The sequence below is a fragment of the Poromitra crassiceps genome (genome assembly GCF_964638095.1).
Source record: "Poromitra crassiceps genome assembly, chromosome: 4".
NCBI lineage: Eukaryota > Metazoa > Chordata > Actinopteri > Beryciformes > Melamphaidae > Poromitra > Poromitra crassiceps.
In genome coordinates, this window is record NC_139626.1 from 37961352 (window position 1) to 37982475 (window position 21124).

The following is a 21124-nucleotide window of genomic DNA, read 5'->3' on the forward strand; positions in this document are numbered from 1 at the left end:
GTGGGGGGGGGGGGTTCAAGAATCAATATTAAATTGCATGATATAATAAATATACTCTTTAGATTTAGGGTTTCACCTCATAGCAAGGCTGCTACTGTCTGTTTACTTGCAATGGGTCCCCGACAGACTGAAATACTAATGCATTCATAATCTGTACTCTGCAGCTTGATGGTGTGTCCATTTCAAACCCTTCTTCTGGTTGCTTGCTAATATTTGCTCTTCCAGCTACTTATTTTGTAACCTCTTTGCATGCGACACTGTTTCTCACTCGGAGAGAGACTGAAGATGGAGTGACTCCACACACACACACACACACACACACACACACACACACACACACACACACACACACACACACACACACACACACACACACACACACACACACACACACACACACACACACACACACACACACATTTTCTATTCATAACTTCCAGGGCCGTAGCCAGGGTTCCGAAATAGGGGAGGTCCAGCAAGGGGAGGCGGATTCGGCGGCGCCCTTTTTTTTTCCCCTTTTTAAGCCATATTTAGAGTAATATATCATTTTAAATCAACATTAGGATTATACTGTTGTGATGTCATTATTCAGTATATTCTCTTTCATGTCACCACCTGCTCAGCTCTCCTGTCAACATAATTGTAACTAACAAACACAAACTGTTTTAGCCAAATTCATATCAAAATGACACCTACAAACACAGGTACACAACCCAAGCCGTACACAACACACAAAGTCATCATCGATAATAAAAAAAACATACAGAGGGACATTTATTTATTCCTGATAGGAACGATTGAAAAATAAAATAAAATATATTATGTTGTTTTTAACTTTACACCACCTCTTTTTGTTACTTATTGGGTCATGAAACTGAAACCATGCATATAGCCACCTGCATACCTGACTTCGGGAGCTTGGCAATTGGCATCATGCATGATTAGCCAGTAGCATCCCAACGTGTCACACAGGTAACATTACTTAAGAGACAGACTAGACACTTACTTTCTTGGTTGTTGCTAAAAAATCTGTCAGTGTCACTCACTGTCTGTCGTTCACTCGCTCACTGTTCACTCGCTCGCTCACCTTCAATTATCTCGCCAGGCAGACAGACAGTCATCACTCACCACCATGCTGCTGCTCTCTCGGAATCAAGTTACCGCGGACGCGGCGTCAGATGACTTCCTGCCTGACCTGCCTTTCGTTTCAAAATAAAAGCGATCCCGTGTTTTTCATGCTTTTCCATGCAGATTGTTTTATAAAAAAAAAAAAAAAAAAAAAAAAAAAAAAAAATCCCTCTGAAATATTAGGGGAGGTCCGGACCTCCCCGTGCTCATAGCTAGCTACGGCCCTGATAACTTCATTGATCACCATCCATGAAGACACTGAGTTGAAATGCTACACAGATTTTAATGTGATGAGGATGTGTTTGTCCATTGCACTTTTTTCATGAGTGATAGGTTAATTTTAATATTTTCAAAATATACAGTTTTAGGCCTATACTTAACTTGTTAAGCCCCACTAGCTGACAAGTAAATTCCAATACATAAAACACTTGATATTTAGGCTAATGTAGGCCTATATATATGAGATATATATGAGAACTTCTCATATAGGCCTACATGTTTGCTTCTCATTGAGAAGCACTTCGTGTAAATGCATGGGGGATGGGGCACTGGTGGCGCCCTAAATCCAAGTTGCCTCGACATAACAAAACAAACTGCACAAAGCACACATACAAAGTCAACTGTACAGTTTTAACTTTACTTTTGTAATAATATGTGACGGCCAGATTACCAGCTGTATCTGATATTCGTGCTAACAGTATTAGGACAGCCAGCATTACCACAATCATGTGCAACTTATTTAGGGTGCATGAGACTGGCAATACATGTCTTACAATATGAAGGCCTGTTTTGACTAAAGAAAGGCCTCCTTTCAAACATATGACGGGGGAATTCACACGCACGTACACGCAGACATAAACACGCGCGCAACGAACAATGAATGTGTGCGGGAGGGAGGCAGAGAGAGAATGTGCACATGCTGTCATCTGTTTACATCCCCTCTAAAACCATAACAAAGGTGATCAATCAACGCTCGCCATCCACAGTCAAATAAAATAAACTCAGCGATGTCGTCACATTTGCACAATTTTCCATTCTGTTTTCCAACCAGCAGGTGCAGCTTTGTTTTTATATAGGCTCAAATATGATTTCTATACATTTCTAATTGTTGCATATTGGATGTTGGAACGTCATGTGGGCGAATAAGGCTACAGATGAGAGAGGATTATCCAGTGATTTCACATGTCAGCTCGAATATTTAATTTAACTTCCAAATTATAACAGTTGTCTTTGCCCCTTATTAATGCGTATATCAACCAAGGGGTACAAATGGATAGGGAAAGCAGTCTTTTGTGGTGTATTTATTATTATTATTATTATTATTATTATTATTATTATTATTATTATTATTGTCATTATTATTATTATTATTATTATTATTATTATTATTATTATTGTTATTATTATTATTATTATTATTATTATTATTATTATTTAGGCTATAGTATTGTTGTTGTTGTTGTTACTATTCCATTGATATTACTATTATTATTATAATCATTTAAATCAAGCCCCGCATATTTATGAAAACTTTGACAAAAATGTTAACATTTGAAATTTTAAAAATTAAAACAATCAAACAAACAAAAACATCATTTGAGCAAATTGCAGCACACATCAGCAAAAAATAATCCTTGAACTAAATTGTAACCCCGAAATTTACCCTAATTCAAACAGCACAGACACTTTAGAAATAGGCATATTTTTATTCAAAATGTTGTTTTTTTAGAACTGTGCAATTACATAAGTTAATCGAAAACATTTTGAAATGGCATAAGCAAACATCTCATGTTCAAATAGGCCTACCCAATGAACATGATGGCCTGTCTGCATATAGGCCATCGACGTTGAAAAACAAAAACAAAAACAACAAAACTTAACTATTTACCAAGACTTTGCAAGAATTCAATGTGGGCTCAGAAGAAGAGGACTCAGTTCTCCGTGTGGAGGTTCAGCGGCGTCACAGATGGGATTATATTAAAGTAGAGGAAACTTTAATCATGCCCGTGGGAAAAGTGGGCAGCTGGGAAACAGGGTAATTGGGTATCATCCCATGAAATGAGACGGGAGACATGAACGGGGAGTTGGGAGCCAAAGAGGGGACAGTGGCGCAATGTCCTGGATCGAAATGTTCAAAGGTTAGAGTCTGACAAGGAGGGAAAGCCTTATGCCCAACAGTCCTGGAGAGCAGCGAGGAGAGCGCAGGTAAGATGCTGCGAACAGGTGCGATGCTGGGGCCAGTGTGGGTGCCCAGACCCAGGCTCCCGACGCCCAGGTCGTGGTATAAATCTGCAGCGGGCCCCTGCAGACAGGAGCCCGCCCTGTGCGCTCCGAGGAAAGGGAACCCAGGCAAGAGGCTGCGCTCCTGCGCACCGTCCTTTAACGTTCCCAAATGGAAATGTTGCCTCTTGAAGCGCTTCCTCCGCCGAAGAAAGCTGCCATTCTCAAACATATCGGCCGACATGGGATCCAGCGTCCAGTAATTCCCCTTCCCGGGATTGCCAGGCTCCCGGGGCATTTTGATGAAGCAGTCATTTAGCGACAAGTTGTGACGGATGGAGTTTTGCCACGCAGGGAACTTCTCTCGGTAATACGCAAAGCGCTGACTGATAAAATCACATATCTCACTGAGGGTGAGTCGCTTCTTCGGGCTCTGGAGGATGGCCATAGTGATGAGAGCGATATAAGAGTACGGTGGCTTCACCGAGGTGGCTCTCCTGCCCGGACCGAGCCGCAGCCGGGCTGCGAACTCTCCCTCCTCCCGACCTGCAGGAGTGAAGGACGACGCGCTTTGCTCCAAGTCAGCGCTGCCCTCTTTCAACGACGAATAATCCGCGTTTCTCAGTGCATCTCTTGTCCCATCTCCCTCCACGTCAATGTCCGTCTCCTCCATGAGTTTCTTGTCCAAGGTCATGATCCTCAGAGGGTCCAGCGGCACCTGCGCCAATAGGCGAGATTAGCGCCTCTCCAGGACAGGACAGGCGCACATCCCCTTCTCGCTTTTCATTCACAAAAAAGGAAGCGCATTGGACTACGTCTTTGACTTTTTAGCCTCCCACGCCCCACTTCTTCATCCTCCTCCTCCTCCTCCTCCTGCAAACACGGTCTGTATCTAAATAACAGCAGACAGACACCCCTGACCCTGCAGGAAATCACGCGTGTATGCATGCAAGAGAGGAAAAATAAATGGCTTATTTGGATTTATGGGGGGGAAATATTATTATAATGATGATCATGACGACGATTAAGCGTATCATTGGCCTATGTTCTATCGCCTGATCTTATGGATAGCCTAACGAATGAAGGGGGGAAAAACAGATTAGCAGTAGACTAATTTAAATTGGGCCTGGAGATACCTAATCCAAGGACTGCAAATCGACAAATAAAATATATTTGAATAATATATCTCTTGCGCTTATGTCTATATCTGAGCATTTATTTATATATTTATTTTATTGTAGGCTGCTGTTGTGAGAGGAAAACTGGTTCGTTAATGAGACTTTCCACAGTCCGCTTCCACCGTGCGGTGCATGCCTGTTTGCCAAGTGGGTGGCCCCGCACAGATTGATACAGTGCAGCTATTATTTCAAAACGGATGACGTCTTCCTTTGATTTGAAACAGTCACACGGAGAGAGAGTTGCCTCTCACCATATACCACACATGTGCCAAACGATCCAGCAATAAGGCATACCGAAGGAAATGATCCTCATAGGCTATACAGCCAGGGATATAAAGGAGAGAGACAAGCCCATAAGTGCCTCACTTTCATTTGAGGCAAAATCACTTAGTTTTACCTTCTAGAAGTAAGCCCCAACAAAAAACTTTAGACATTGGTTAACCTTCTATCCAAATTCAATTTAGTGTCGTTTTTCCCCTATAAGGGAATTTAGTGTGCATGTGTTTATGTTTACACACAAATAATTTTCCAAGTTCAATATTTCAGATTATAAGGAATAGGAAACAAAATGGATGTTTCTTAGACAATTTATTGCAGACCAAAACCCATACACCCAAATAGCCTAGATAGTTTATTTTTTCCTTTCTTTTGTTTAACAGAAATATGCTGATGAAATCCATGCACATATTGCAGCAAGATTTGAATGGCTGCCCAAAATCAACAACCTGGAGGAACAAGAAAAGTCAGACAACCACAATTACAAATGCCGATGAGGACAACAGAAATAGGCTACATAACTGAACTGAACTTGTGCAACAATAGGTAGGCTATTAGGCCTACTAAAGTTGCAGGAGTGGACGGTCTTGCTTGCTGTCAAGGTCAAGTGGAGTAAATTGTCTTGCAGTTAACAGTAAACGGTGCTGCATGAGCTCAGGTTGCAGTTTTTGGTCGTGTCCAGAAATAACTTCTATTGCAACCATCTGGCACTGCTGACCGTCATACACAAGCACCACTGAAGCAATGCAGATGAAAAATGCTAACAATCACAACAGTATTTTTCCACTGACTCAATACATTTGCGCCGTTAGCCCACCTACGTTATCCCATTCATTCATTAATTATTCCCAACCAGCTTCAGACAACAGTGTGCATCTATACTGCATTAAAATATCTCTGATGAACAACATTTTGAGACAAAAACTGAATAGATCTACAATACTGTGCAAAAGTCTTAGGCACATGTCGAATATATAATTTTACAATAAATAACAATCTGTAAAGAGAAGATGTGTTCAAAAATAGTGAAATTAAAAGTTTCGAAATGAATAACTACAAAGAGTGTCTGCTGACACACTAATGCAGAAAATAAATACACATCTAAGGCAAAATGTATATAAAACATCATAGGGTGCCAAGACTTTTGCAGAGTACTGTAAAGTGTAAACAAAATGAACAATGAACTGATCAACAAACAACGAATGTATCAAATTATTATCATACTGTTCTGACCCATGAACTGGATTCAGTCTGTCCAATGCACACAGGTTAGCAAGTGGCACAGGTAGGGAGCAGTGCAATTAAGACAAAGTGAAATGTGAGCAGTCACACATCCAGAGGCACTGGGGGGCATGGCCTGAGGTAGACTTAACTTATATGCAACATTGCTACCATGGAATTTATGTAAATGCTCTGAGTTAAATAAGATGTATGGAGGCAGCCCCGATATACTGTATAGAATGATCATGAGTATTTTCTTTTTCAATCCTGCAGTGAATTGTAGAGGAGGTATTGCAGGAGCAGCTTAGTGTGTGTGTGTGTGTGTGTGTGTGTGTGTGTGTGTTCCAGTGTGTGAGTTCAGTCACATGTGAAAACGATGTTGCCTACGCTGTGTGTTTGCGCTGAGCTGAGGTCAGCCTCACAAAGTTTCCGCACTTGAGGCAGCATGCGCTGGAGTTGCCCTCTTTCCTAGGGATATGCCAGCAGTTGACACAGCGCACTCTGTACTTCTTATACCTTCAAAAGTAAAGACAACAGCAAATATGGTGCCGATTAAACTCCTTTCTGCTTCAGGTTCATATCGTGAATGTTGTTTTTGATGCAACTCTCGTGCAGTAAGATGGAATGATTTATGTGGGAAACTTCCCAGAGCAGGAGTGCTGATGTAGGATCACTGCCTTCAAGCATAAACACTGCTCCGTCATAATGTGTCTTATGGGTGCTGTTTTCAGCAGCCTGCTGTATTTCTAAGAGCAGGCAACAGAAAATCTATGGCAATAAACACCCTATATAACAAGTCATGTCTGATACCATAATTCTCTCCTTCATTGTTGCAATGATGTACAGTTACATCTCAAACAACCAGTGCATGTCCGCATATGTGTATGTGAAAATATATATGAATATCACCAGTACTATTCAACTAGTCCAAATCAATGACTATGTTTACATGCACACAATCTTCCGGTTTTTGCCCATATTCGGAAAATGACAATATTCGGACTAAATTAATAATCCACTAATATTCCCATTTACATGCAGCCGTAGCTCGCCCTCCCCGACACATGAAGGAGGGGGGAGAGAGAGAGAGATGCAGGTAGGCAGAGTTTTTCTGTTGAGAATAAACAGAGCAGCGCTATTCTTACCAGCATCACTTGGTCCATTTCAGGAGCTTGCTGCTGGAAAATTATTGGCGTTGCGATATTTGCACATCCAAGTCTTTCATAAAAAGTAGGCTAGTAGCCTACGTTATTACCTCGCAGGCTCGCAAGCATTTTGGACTTCCGTGCGAACCATCTCTCTTTAAATCGATGTTTCTCATCTCCTCCCGATCAGAAATGCAGGCTTTTTTTTCCCGCATGCCAGAGATGATGGATTATATGATTATATCGCCTCTTCTACGGCTTTCTAGCACACAGCAGCTGACCGCAAACAGGCAACATGCATCGCAAACTGCAGTGAAAAAAACTGTTTGAGACGCATATTCCGAATGCGCTGTATACATGATCAAAGAATCCTCCTAAAACCCGAATAATACTGGAATAACCCACGTCTTAATCGGAAAATGCTAAATTTGGAAAAAGGCCAAATTCGGAAAATGCAACTAGAATATGCTGTTTAAATGACCCTTATCAAATTCAGAATATTGTCATTTTCCGAATAATAGTGGAATATTGTGTGCATGTAAACGTAGCCAATGTTGACCATCAGCCAACAGCAAAAAAATTATGTATGTGTTGTGCTTTGAAACATTATTTCATTGTAGCTGAACATCTTGAAATATATTTTGATAACTCATGGACAGTCAGCCTTTTATTGCTCTTAGTCTGTAGTTAGCATCTATATTAAAATTTGTATCCCTTCAAATTAAGATTGTATGAAGTCATGACAGAAAATACATACTATCTGGACATAACATCACCACACCTGCAGTCTGCTCTTCATGAATTAGAGCTATGATTGTATGATATTCTGGAGTGGGTTTTCCAAAGTAATATGAATGTCATCATTATGAACACCCCAGGGACCACAATATTGTAAATGGACTCTTTGGGAACGCATATGGCTGCATGTCTGCTTTTTTTCTTTTACACAACAGTTCTATTGGGGTGAATCATGACTTTAAGTGACCTCAAACATTGTGATCTAAAAGGTAAAAATAATTCTAGTTCAGCACTCCTACTCATGGATTTCTGGGCCAATATGTTTTCAAAATGTTAATATAAAGCACCTGATTCCACAAGCGTTACAGAGCGGGGTGCCGTCCTCAGCATCTCTCCACATGGGGGTCTTCTTAGTGCAGCATGATGCACAAGCTTTCCTCTCTGGTGAAAGGAGAGAAAAGGAAAACATTCAAGTCATCACGGTTATATAATTCTAAGAAAAAGCACTTGTCAAGCAACATTTTCTGGCACTATCCAACTAAAGGAAGAAGTTGTGATGGCAATTCAAGGATTTGAAGAATCGATGAATTGACTTGCACTTCTGCGTGTCCACAAGTGCAGTGCAGGCTCCTATTCATTGTCAATGGAACCGAGCCAGGCTGTGCATCTGGGTGGCATCACAGATTTCGAGTCCGGTTGACTTGTCTCTGCGTTTGGGAAATACAGTTCATGTTCACGAACACTCAGTAGCGGAGCGTACACCGGGGCAGAGGGTGCGCCCGCCCCGGGGCCCACTCGTCAGGGGGGCCCCATCAAATCAATAGACAATAACATTGGTGTGTTTAAAATGAGATATTCCACTAAATATGGCTAAAACCGATTCAAACATGCAAAAAAAAAATCAAAATTTTTCTTCGCGGCCTGGCCTGGGCTTCAAAAAAAAAAAAAAAAAAATGTTTTTTTTGGATGGGGCCCCCCTAAGAGCTTCGCCCCCTCTGGGCTGATAGGGTCACTCCGCCCCTGCGAACACTAGACCGCCCTGGATGAAAGTAGTCTACAAGCCTAATACATTTGAGTCTACAGGAGACTTAAATGTCATAGTCTTGTCATTCCTCTTCTTATAACCACCTTCAAAACATTAAAAAAATAGGAGAGATTGTAATCACTGCAATGAACTTGTAATGACCTGTGAATGAGCCACTGTGGTGTGCAGAACTAAAGTAAGATTGATACTTCACTAGAAATACAGTCACGCACTGGATGTGTAGCTGAAAGCAGAAATTACATGTTTGAATTCCCATGCTGTTCCTCCTTCCTTTGCTCTCCATGTATTACACGGCCTTAAGGGAACTATTTGTTCCCCATTATGGTCGTAGGATGTTTACACAGCAGTTTCCCTAAATACCTCCTTTATTATCACTCAACAAATGTATTCCACCTGTCTCCAGCATGGTCTCAAGTGAAGCAATTTGTGCTGTGGTGGCGTCCCCTAGTGGAGGAAAGGGGCATTTCACAACAGTGCACATGATATTTTCCCCATCTCGACATTGCACTAGCCTACATGTAGTCTCAGTAGTCAGACCCACCGTCGACGTCATCAAGCTTCCAGCGACGGAGGATGTCATCTACGGCCGGCACTGCGAAACTCGCCTACATGTAACTGTGAATGAATAATGCTCTAAAATTGCATCTGACCCCGGCATTAGAAAGATGAGGACTGTGCACTGACATAGCTCTGATATTGACACTAAATCTATACGTTTAATTCTTCAGGGAGACAGGAATCGAGCTGATGATGTAAGCTTGTGAATGACAACTAACAGGCAAGCAAGTGGCTACAGTTTTGTTTTTCCCATTTGAAGGTGAGACATAATATATGACATTTATTTAGTGAGGCGACCGATTTTCACGTGACATTTATTTAGTGAGGAGAGTGATTTTCAAGGTGACCCCCAACTTTAACAAAAAATTGTATGGGACCCCACATTCCTGCCTGGAAAGCCTGGAGTAATGCGTAGGCCACATGATTGTGTCCAGTCAGATGTGTTCAGGTAAGATCGGCTTGATTAGATAGTGAAGGTATCCAGGTGTGACTCACTGGAAACGCTGGCGGTCGGATCGCTCTCCTCGTCTGAGCTGCTAGTTTTCAGGGAACTGTGGGAAAGCCGTGACCTCGGCCGGGCTTTTCTTACACTCTTGTAGAGCTCCTTGCTGTAGAGGGGAGACACATGCACACACAGATCATGTGCAAAATTAGGCAACGTTTACACCACAGTCTTTTAAATCACCACGCAAAAAAATGTGTGAATCAAAAAAGAATGTAACAGCACTTTGAATAAACCATTACCTGTACTTGGAGGTTATGAGGAGCCGACACTGCTTCCTGCTGTCGTCCAGCTCCGTGTCCATCCGGAACGAAACACCGTGAAAGTGTGGGTCTCGGATGTCGGCGCTGCGGCTGGGGTGCGGCTGTTTCCTGGGAGTCTTGGCTCTCCACGTGGACTCGTGGGAACACTGCTGGGGGAACGGAGGAGCGCTCCCCCCCGCTGGCGCTGGTCTGCATTCTGGTTTAGACGCAGAAGAGGGCGGCGGGTGTGTTTGCCTCTTGTAGTTTGGAGATTTCAGCCGTGGGGATGGTGGCGATTTTACCTCCAAGGGGAGATAATGTGGTGCTTTACTTTTGTGATGGTGTTCTGCGAGTACGTGAGACTCTTCTTCGCTGGTACATAAGAGCAATACAGATTGTGAAGGAGGTGGGACGAAGCTCTGTGATGGCAGCTGTGCGTCAATTAGGGGCTCTACAGGGAAAACTAGGTTTGAGTTCAGGTCGAGTGTTCGTGCTGGCTTCGGGAGCAGGTATTCCTTTGTCTTTAAAGTGGGGTGTAGTGCTACACTTGCGTCTTCGTCTGAATTACAGATAAGCCGCGGATCCAGTTGTCCAAGGGGATTATCTGAAGCAGCCGAGACGCGTGTTTGGGTCGAAGGCTTTTCAGAGGACGTCACAGTCAAAGTATCCTGTTCATCAGGGAAACAATCCCCCTCAGAGTCCTCGTTCCACTCGGATCCCGTGATAACACTCAACTTGACCTCCACATTGTCGCTGTGCGCAGGCTGTGAATGTGCTGTTGTGTTTTTGTCTGTGTGCTCTCGTCTAAGCGCGTCTATTTCTCCAGGAGTCTGTGGCGGAGCAGTGCCCACTCTGGAGTCTTTCGCACAGCACCGCGCAGACAAGCCACTGGATCCCCGACTGTAACGCGCTCTCAACTCACCTGTCGCGTCTTCTGCGGGGCTGACGCGGGCTGCGTTTCCTTCCCGCTCGCTGATGAGGGAAGGAGGTCCCATAGTGCATTTGGGACTCACACTGTCACATCCCTGATCCGTTACACCTGTTGCTGAAGCAGGTGAATTGGCAGAACGACCGGATGATTTTGTGGCACATATTGAACTCGAGTCGGATTCTTCTCGGTCCCGGTGATGCAGGAGCCTCTCACACTGCAGGTTGATCAGACTCAGTACTTTCCAGGGGCTGTTGCACTGAGAGCTAGGCTCAACCGATGCTGCGGCCTTGTTACTGCGGTGACTGTCCTCTGTGCCACTGCTTGCCTGGTTATCAGGCAACACATTGTGGCCAGGGGATGCTAGTTTGGAAGCTTCCTGGAGGAGGTAGAGGATGGTGGATTGGGTGGCATCTTGTTCTGTGTCCCCCTGGTTTCTCTGGATGAAGGCAGCCGGTGACCCTGGCCCTGTGCTCATGATGATGCAGTGTCTGTGTCAGAAAAACAAACCGCTTCAATGCAGATGGATGCTGAGTGTTTTTTCCCCTACAATGTTAAAATGCCATAACACCACAACATATTTAAGCAGCATTTCAAGTTATTTAAGGAAAATATGGTAGTTGTAGCCTATCCAAAAAACCCTTGTAGCCAATAAACTAGGATTATTGCAGCCGTTCAATAGCCCTTGTTGTTTCCAAATAGTCAGCAATGACAAACAAGTGATGTTATGGCAAAATTCAAGTTGTTTTTTGTAAAGGTAGCCTACTTTGTTCCACACTGGTGGTTTAATTAGGTTCCATTAGCTTACATTACATTTGATATCATATAGCCTAACATGAATCATTAATGGTAGAAATGTATTATTTAACTGTATAGACGGTTTTAACTTGACAACAAAAACATTCTAAATTGAACCCCCGCTCACTTCCTGTTGCAGTGTTTGCTATGGACATAAAAGTTAAAAAAAAACATTCAAGTGCACTGACTGACCATTCCGTGAAAACTGTCTATAAACAAGGTCGAGCTGTCAAATATTCTTTGATAATGAACTTGGAAATGAACACCGGTTGTATCGTTTGAAATAAGATGTAGCCAAAGTTAACTCACCAGAGCAGATAACAGCGTTTGATAAACTTTCTAGTTACAATGTAGCGAGTTTTCGCGGTTCTTTGATACAGTGCCTGTCTCGAGCGCATAGGCGGAAACATCAAAGGCAGGCGACACTCCAGATTTCACAAAGACTTAGCAATGTGTTTAGAAAATGATTTCGAACATGCAGGCCTAGGTTACATGGCATCTATTGGAAATAGCTAAAATTATTTTCTTTTCCAACACATCTGCAGGAGTATAGGCTATTGGACTACTCAACATAATATAGCCTATCTGTCAAGTAAGTCTATCGTTTTGGTAGGCTGTTATTGTTGTTATTATTATTATTATTATTAATATTAATATTATTATTATTATTATTATTATTATTATTATTTGTGGTGGTGGTGGTGGTGGTAATATCTATTTATTTTTTAAGAAAAAAATTGACTAGTAGGCTACGTGAAACATCGACGAGACATCATTGACGCTGCGATGGATTGGATGCATGCTGGATGTGGGAAGCCATGATGATCACTTGCGTTCAACCGCGCAAGGCACACAAGAGCGCACTGCCAGGAAGTAGCCTAGCCCTAGTCGACTTAACCGATTGATTGCATAATCTGCTCTATAAACTCAAACAAATTGTGACTCTACCACTCCCACTTGCTAAATCAGCCTCTATCACTCATACATCTCCCAGCAAATTCACCGATCATTACCCCCGTTCGTATATTTTGATCTGTCGAGACATCATTGACACTGCGATGGATGGGATGCATGGATGCCATGATCGCACTTGCGTTCAACGCGCGCAAGGCACACAACACAAGAGCACACTGCCAGGAAGTAGCCTAGTCGACTTCACCGATTGATTGCATATTCTGATCTATAAACTCAAACTAATTGTGACTCTACCACTCCCACTTGCTAAATGAGCCTTTATCACTCATAAATCTCCCAGCAAATTCACCGATCATTACCCCCGTTCGTATATTTTGATCTGTCATGGTTAGCCTTCGCTAACCATTTGGGTCAGGTAGAGGCCATGACAGATCAAAACGGCATTTTAAGATGAAGATGGGATGCCAAACGATTAAATTAAATTGCGATCGCTGTGCACGTAACGTTATGCTCACCTTTGATCTCGCCTTCAAACCGATCTGACAGATCGTAAAGTGTGTGAACTTGATTTGCCATCAAATTTAGGCAAGGGGTTGCTGTGATGGTTCATGGTTGGGTGGGTGGGGTCCGTGTTTTGGACCAAGACTGACACGGGTGTTTTTGGTTTGCTGTGATGAACGTACTGGTGCTGCATAAAAGTGTTTCCTACACTGAATTCCGGTTTCTCTGGGTGAGAAACAGCATTCTGTTGACACGTAGCCTGGTTGTTACATCCCCGGCTAACTGATTAAATTAATTTACATTAACCCATTGCAGACCATAATTTGTGGTGTGATCAGATCAGCGATGGGAGATTGTCAGGGTCCCTTTAGTTTCGACCATAGGGACCCAGAAGAAGCAACAATTGTTGGCTATGAGCTGTTGGACAATGAAGACAATCTTCGAACATGGCAGACTTTGAAAATCTTGATTTTATTGCACAACTTAAAATATTTGTAAATTAAAGACATAAATACAGTACACTTACATTTGTGCGTAATCTGCGTATGTTGGTCAGTTACAGTATGGCATAACAAGGGAAGTAGACGGGTAAACTCATTCCAAGGCAACATGGAGCATGCTAGCTTTAAACCAAGACTTCAAGCCTGATCTGGCTCAAAGGACACCTGACCCAACACAGCTAATCAAGCCTGGTTCATTATCACCAGAGTGGACATGCTGGGTCAACATCCTCTGAGCCAAAAAGGCTTGGAATGTAATTTCCCCTACTAAATTATGTTTTGGTAATTAAAAAAATGGGTGGGGGCGGGGCACAGTGGCATGCATAATTAATTTTACAATTGAAAGAAAACATCTTTGATTAGCAATTAAAATTTCACTTAAAATACCATCATCTAAGTTTTGGTACTATGTTTTTGATGAGATCCCATCCTTTCAGCTTCAGGCAACTTCAAGTCGGTCTTCCAAATTCACTGCATTATCCTCTAACTGTTTATGATCACAGATACTGGCTGCAGTACCATGCAGAGGGAATACACTTTACATGATCATGGAGGGTTAAAAGTCTATATGGCCGTGGTTCTCAAAGTGAGGTCCGGGGACCCACAGGGATGCAAGGGGTCCCCAGTACAAAGGCAAATTTATTTTCACAAGAATTCCAACCATAAGTAACATAATGACAGAATGTATGACAATTAGCCATGGGTTTCAAACACTTTCTGTAAATCATTTAATGTGACAACCCTCCCTCTCTCCTGTCTTGCAGGAGCCTGGCCTGGACAAATCAATTACAGTGGTGTATGACTCACCTCATATGTTACAACTAGAAAGTAACAAATGATGGAGTCAAAACGCCAAAGTAAAAGTGAAAAAAGTAATTTATTAACTAAAACTAAAGAAAAATAACAAGACAACACAAACTACATTAAACAAACAAATGGAACAAACGGTGTATCGGTGAGGAGGGAGAAAGGAGGGTCTTCTTAAGCCCAAGGAGTACATGGGCCCAGGTGCACCCAATTAGCCTAACAACCTCAACACCAGGCTTGTGCAAGACAGGGCCAGGAGAGTGGGGAGGGTCGTCACAAAAGCTAAAACCAGATGGGGGACCCTGGGACAAAATCTGATCTGATCGGGTTTTCTAATTTGTGTCAGTTTAGGGGTCCTTGACATGAAAAAGTTTGAGAACCACTGCTATTAGGTACTTGTTGACAAGCCACACCTACAAACTATATCAGCAACAATTATAAGTTATAATGAATGCTATGCGTACAATATCATTGAGTGAATCAAGGTGATCATGATGGACGCGCAGAAATGACTGAGAACGTAATCTGTTGACACTTGTGCGTATATATGAGTTGTAACATGGAATGTTCCATTCAAGGGCACAAAGATGCACTCTGCTAAATAGTTCTCTGTAATGTGTAACAAAAACGTGACATGTTTTCTCTTAAACCCCTTGAGACTTTAACAGAACAGCTTGTGAGATTGAATGGTGTCAGACGACATCTCAATCCTGGCCTGAGAAACTCTGCAGTACACATAAAGAAATACAAGGACAGTTAAACCACCAAAATCCTTGGAAGTAACCATGAATTTTCCCACTTCAGTGAGGTTGATGTAACGGCCACCTGATCTGTGTGGTCTGCAGGCCCGTCCCGTACATTTGGACTTTCTCAGTCCGCCGACGTCTTCTTAAGAGCTGCTCCCACCAACTCAACCAGTGCACAGGGTGGCTAGCTAGCGGCTACACACTCTTGTTTTTCTCCATCCCCCCCGCTTCACAATCATCAGTGGGGTTTGGGAACATGGCCGTCTACGTAGAAGTTCCTGGTGATCTTGGGCAAGGTCAGCTCCATGCCCTCGAGCTCTTTGGTCAGAAAGAGCTGGCAACCCAGACGGGAGTTCGGCTGAAGCAGGGCCGCCAGGTCCATCATGTCCTCCTCCCTACAATATGGGGATGGGACGAAAGTGGCTGTTAACAGTTATAGCCCTCTCCACACATGCGCGTTCACACACCAGAGTTAAAAGTACAATGTTATGGTCATGGAGAAGATCTAGCCTGGAAAACGGAAATCATACTGAACTCCAAATTCTGTTTGGTTCTGCCGATCACTCTGGCCTCCAGCCCGCCCCCACTCATTTCAGCCAATCAGCGTCGCCAAATCCAATCCAAATAAACTTGGAAGAATGGCAAACTTGTCTTTTCCGCAGAGAAACTCCGCTGATGCACACTCTTGTTCTTGTTTGTTGTTATTGAGTCTATTTCTGCAATAACTGCACTCAAGGCTGTGTTTACTCTACTAACTTTGACGTTACCACTCGTTGCTTCGGGAGCTGCCATACTGTTTTGCCAGCGGTGTCCCTGGTTCCTGGTCCCGGTTACGTTGTCAACTAGGAGGCAGGTCCCTGATTGGCCCGTGCACTTGGTAGTTTCTGGAAATGGCTGTGGGCGGGCTCGACGACTGATCCGCAGAACCAAACAGAATGTGAGTTCACATGATCAGGATGCGGGGTCCGAAATTAACTTTTTGACTCACCGTCTAAATGGCCGGTAGACAAAAAAATCCACTTGCCAAGCAAGCCAAAATAATAAATCGCCTTTTTGGGTCAAGTATACGCAAATATAGATAAATATACTATCACTAAACATTAATGAATCAATACTTAATGTCAACACAAACACTAATGCTAATAACACTAACAGCACGACACTAAGACAATCATTAAAGGTCCCATTCCGTGCAAAAGCTGTTTTTACTTGTAAATGCATATATACTGCTGTCATCCCTCCCTGTAATGAGTGGTCACAAGCTCAGAACTGCCACAGTTGGATTTGTCCCTATCCAGCTTCCCCCTGCAGTCTCCTTCAAGGCCACGCCCCCTAACGCTCTGTTCCCCAGACGGGGTATTGGGACCTCAAGCATACTGCGCGCGTCTCTCTCACACAAGCTACCTGCACCATTTTGTCTATAGCCACAAAATTAACACTTCTAGCTGGAGCGACGCCAACTGTACGTGATCCAGCAACTGCGGAGGTGCATTCGGTAAGTCTAGGCATTTTGAGATGTCCTCTTTAGCGTAGCGTTGCTAACGTTAGTTGTGGACACAACCTAGCGTGCTGGTCCACAGACGCTAATCTGATTGGCCGCTGGGAGCCTGGGGCGGGCTCTCCCTCAGCGGCCAATGGGAACTGTTAGTTCTGAATATAATATAGAAACAGACCATTCTTGGGACGCAACGAGATGAGGAAGGGACAACTCCGCCACAACAAACGGGGTTGCTATATTTTCGACAAAGTAATCCAGAATCATGTTTTATGGACCAGAGACACACATTTTTAAGAGGTTACAGCTGCACGAATTGGGACCTTTAATTGTAGTACTTTTACAGTAATATGCTAAATAGTATCACTAATCTTAACTACAAAACTACAGCTAGCATTTGGCGACCGTTAATTTCGGACCCTGTCAGGATGGTTTTACCAGGCTAGAGAAGATCCTCAGTTCTTTTCTTTTCTGATTATTTTCACATTTCATTTCCCCTCCCCAATTGTACTTGGCCAATTTTCCCCCCTGCTGCCCCACTCTCTGCCGATCAGGGAAGAGCCATAGACTAGCACCATGCTCCTCCGACACATGCGCAGTTGCCAGCCACTTCTTTTCACCTGACAGTGGGGAGCTTCACCGGCAGGACGTAGCACGTGGGAGGATCGCACTATTCCCACCAGTTCCCTTCCACCCCGACCAGGCGCCCCGACTGACCAGAGGACGCTCTAGTGCAGCGACCAAGACACATACCCCCAATCTGGCTTCCCACCCGCAGACACCAGCCAATCATGCCTGTATGGACGCCCGACCAAGCCGGAGGTAACGCGTGGATGCGAACCTGCGACCCTCGTGTTGGTAGGCAGAGAATCTACCGCTACACTACCCGGACGCCCGAGAAGATCCTCAGTTCGAAGGCTCAGACAGGCTTACCTTTCTACTGGTTCTGGCAGTTTATCAAAATGATCTAGATCTACATAGACGTGGCATGTTGAGCAGGCTAGCGATGCCTCACAGGCTCCTGAGAGGGAGACACAAAACATATTAGACCATGTTGAACAATCATCGTTTCAAAATTACGCTTCACCAGAGTATTAAATGTGTAGGCTCTCACCCTCTAGTTCAATATCATGCTTCTGAGCCAGTCTCAGAACACTATCTCCCACTTTGCCTTTGATTGGGATCCTCTTGCCGGACCGGTCTATATACACCACATTGACCCTAAACAGCAGACACCAACTCATAAGAATATATTTTTGACATGGTTCTCACACTATTTCATCCATATGAACACAAAATGACGCACAGTTTGAAAAGATTTTGCCTTGCATATTCTCTCACTGAAATACAGCTGGACAATATGGACAAAAATGTGTAGTTAATTACTGAATTTTGTGGTTGTAATATTATAATCTTTTAGAAAATTGCGGGCAGTCTGGGAACACACTTTCAAGTTCCCCTTCACAATAAAAGCCATTAATCAAACACGTTGTTTGGTCCTCAAGTTCCCCATCACAATAAAAGCCCTTAATCAACTTACACCTCGTCTGGGTCCACTGCATTGGAGCTCCCGTCCTCACTGTGGTAAAGACCTTTTAGGAAAAAGGGAAAGAAAAAAGGTATTTTGCACACCTGAAATTCTTTGAGTGACAGGTGCGTGCGACTGAGAGAGAAACGAGGTTAACATTGTACTGTCACTTGAAGAGAGAGGAAAAAACATAGCCTAGGTAAACCCAGCCCCCACGTTCCCAGTCACTAGCGACTAGTGACGACCTAGTGACTGAGAACAGGTCTGAGAGCAGGTCACGTGGGGGATGGGTTTACCCAGGCTAGAAAAAACATGGCACAGACTAAAGTCAAGCCAACCAACATAAAACACCAAAGGAGAAGAAAAGACAAAGTGGGTATTGCATTTCAGCGATTTCAGCAGTCGACAGCAATATCATATAACTCCTCCTCTTCATTGTGGAGTGGGAATGTTTGAATCATGTTACACAAGGTTTCACAACAGAATCTGTGATGATCTGTCATGCGTTACACAACCGTTATTAAGCAGTCCTAAACTTCAATTTTATGTGTGTCGCCCTACAGTACCACTACCAGCAAAACTTGACAGGCATCCAAAGTAGCTCCGACGACCTTGCCATAAAGAAACCTGTTCGGTGTCAACATCTAGCTATGCATGTGGCCACGACTCGAGATGAGCTGGACCCTCTTCAGCAGCTATGGACCCCGTTAACGTTAACCGGGGCTGCGCCATGCTCACCTATGGTCGTCTGTAAGTGCCGGTTTAGTATCCGGAAACAGTCGAACGATCCTCCCCTTGACGAGCTGGCGATACCGGTCCAACAGCTGCTCAGCCGGTACAGGGGACATGTGCTACAGTCTGGGATGACTCTGGAAAGTCTGAAAGTCAGCCCCACGCTCGACCGGACCGCAGCGGCAGCCGCCATGATGGAACTGTTTTGGTCACATGGCTGGGAGCAGCCAATAATAGGAGAAGACACGAGTAGCTACACCGACGGAGGGAAGCCTCCCGCTGCAATCTACTGTTGTGACAGCAGAGGGCGCCACTGCCTCACAAACAAACCGCACAGGGAGCAGCAATGGCAACACATTTTGTTTACCATTTCAGCTATATTTGACCAACCTAATCATGTAAAAGTCTTAGTCTTTCTACTTTATTTATTTATGTATTTATGTATTTATGTATTTATGTATTTATGTATTTATTTATGTATGTATGTATTTATTTATTTATTTATTTATTTATTTATTTATTTATTTATTTATTTATTTATCTATATATTTATTTATTTATTTATTTATTGATATTTTACCAACCTAATCATGTAAAAGTGTATTATTATTCTAGTTTATTTATTTATTTGTTTGTTTGTTTGTTTGTTTTAGTCATTATTATTAATATTACTATTAATATTAATATTATTATTTTATGAGGAAGCAGGTTTGTCTGTAGCTCAAAAGGTACAAAACAAACTAGCCTACATTTTGATTTCCTATTCACAGAAAACTCCAACCATTGTAAGCCCCACATTGACTGTCATCACATAATAAGAGTATAATAAACAAATGCTCCGGTGTTGTAGAGCTAGCCAGGCAGATAGGTTATCAGATGCAGACCGGCAGTGAGGGGAAGCTGGAGAGAGTGTAGGACTGAAACTACTGGGGTGTGGAGAGAGAGAGAGAGAGAGAGAGAGAGAGAGAGAGGTGATGTTATGACTAGGCAGGTGTAAACTCCTCGGCCCCCTCTGTATTTCATATCTCTCTATCCCTCTCTCTCTCCCGCTCCCTCTCTCCATATGTTTCTCATATCATGTCCTTGACTACCACTGGGAGAGTGTGTGGAGGTATCGTGAAAAGGAAGAAGAAGAAAAACGCATTAAACGTATAATCTTTTACAGAGTAGTAAAACCCCACAGAGGAGCATTGTGTTGATATTTGAGATGTGATGTGTGGGCTTGAGTGACTCTATAACGATGTGAGCTCATCCACAATGACACTACTATACGTTTAGTTTTTCCCCCTCTCTCTTTGTTGTCTCATAATGATGTGTGCTCTGGGGCCAAGTGAGGCCTAAATGTTGGGGTTAGGATGTGGACCATCCCCCATTCCTGCTGCACAGTTCCTCCCATGTGGATGGCCGTAAAAAGTAATAGGGGGCAGATTCAGTCTACTTTGTCATTTTATAGAGAGTTCTGGGAGTCTAGGGCTCTGTAACACACTGGCATATCGATTCTTCCACATGGTATAGCCTAAATACACATAATGAAACACTCCTGCACATTCATGTATGTACTCACATGCACACATATACATACACCTGTTTAGGATTAGTGTCCACGGGGAGAGTTTACCTATGTGTCTGTGTATCCATTTAGGGTACTTAGTGTATGCTTTGGCCCGCTTGTCTTAAGTTGCTGCAGGTGCACGTGTGTGTGTGCAGGTGGGGTATGGGGACACACACCCAACTTAAGACCAGGTGATTGGGGATGGCGTGTGTGTGTGTGTGTGTGTGTGTGTGTGTGTGTGTGTGTGTGTGTGTGTGTGTGTGTGTGTGTGTGTGTGTGTGTGTGTGTGTGCGTGTGTGTGTGCGTGCGTGCATGTAGAGGTGGGGTAGGCGGAGGTAGTTACATGCTTGACTTGGATGTGAAGTGGCC

At 43.4% G+C, this 21124-nt stretch overlaps 1 protein-coding gene and 1 pseudogene across 2 annotated transcripts; both read right to left on the reverse strand.

Moving 5' to 3' along the window:
• Window positions 1–2870: 2870 nt before the first annotated feature.
• Window positions 2871–4110, reverse strand: LOC310774803 (forkhead box protein D2 pseudogene; annotated as a pseudogene). The gene has a single exon. The product of its transcript is annotated as a forkhead box protein D2 pseudogene (transcript).
• A 9823-nt stretch (window positions 4111–13933) lies between these two features.
• Window positions 13934–19396, reverse strand: fdx2 (ferredoxin 2; the record flags this gene model as incomplete). The annotated part of the gene is made up of 5 exons (XM_083636081.1): window positions 13934–15843; window positions 17877–17964; window positions 18058–18164; window positions 18484–18535; window positions 19210–19396. 5 exons carry the CDS (start codon window positions 19394–19396, stop codon window positions 15687–15689), a joined length of 591 nt encoding a protein of 196 aa, XP_083492207.1. The 3' UTR covers window positions 13934–15686.
• Window positions 19397–21124: the final 1728 nt, after the last annotated feature.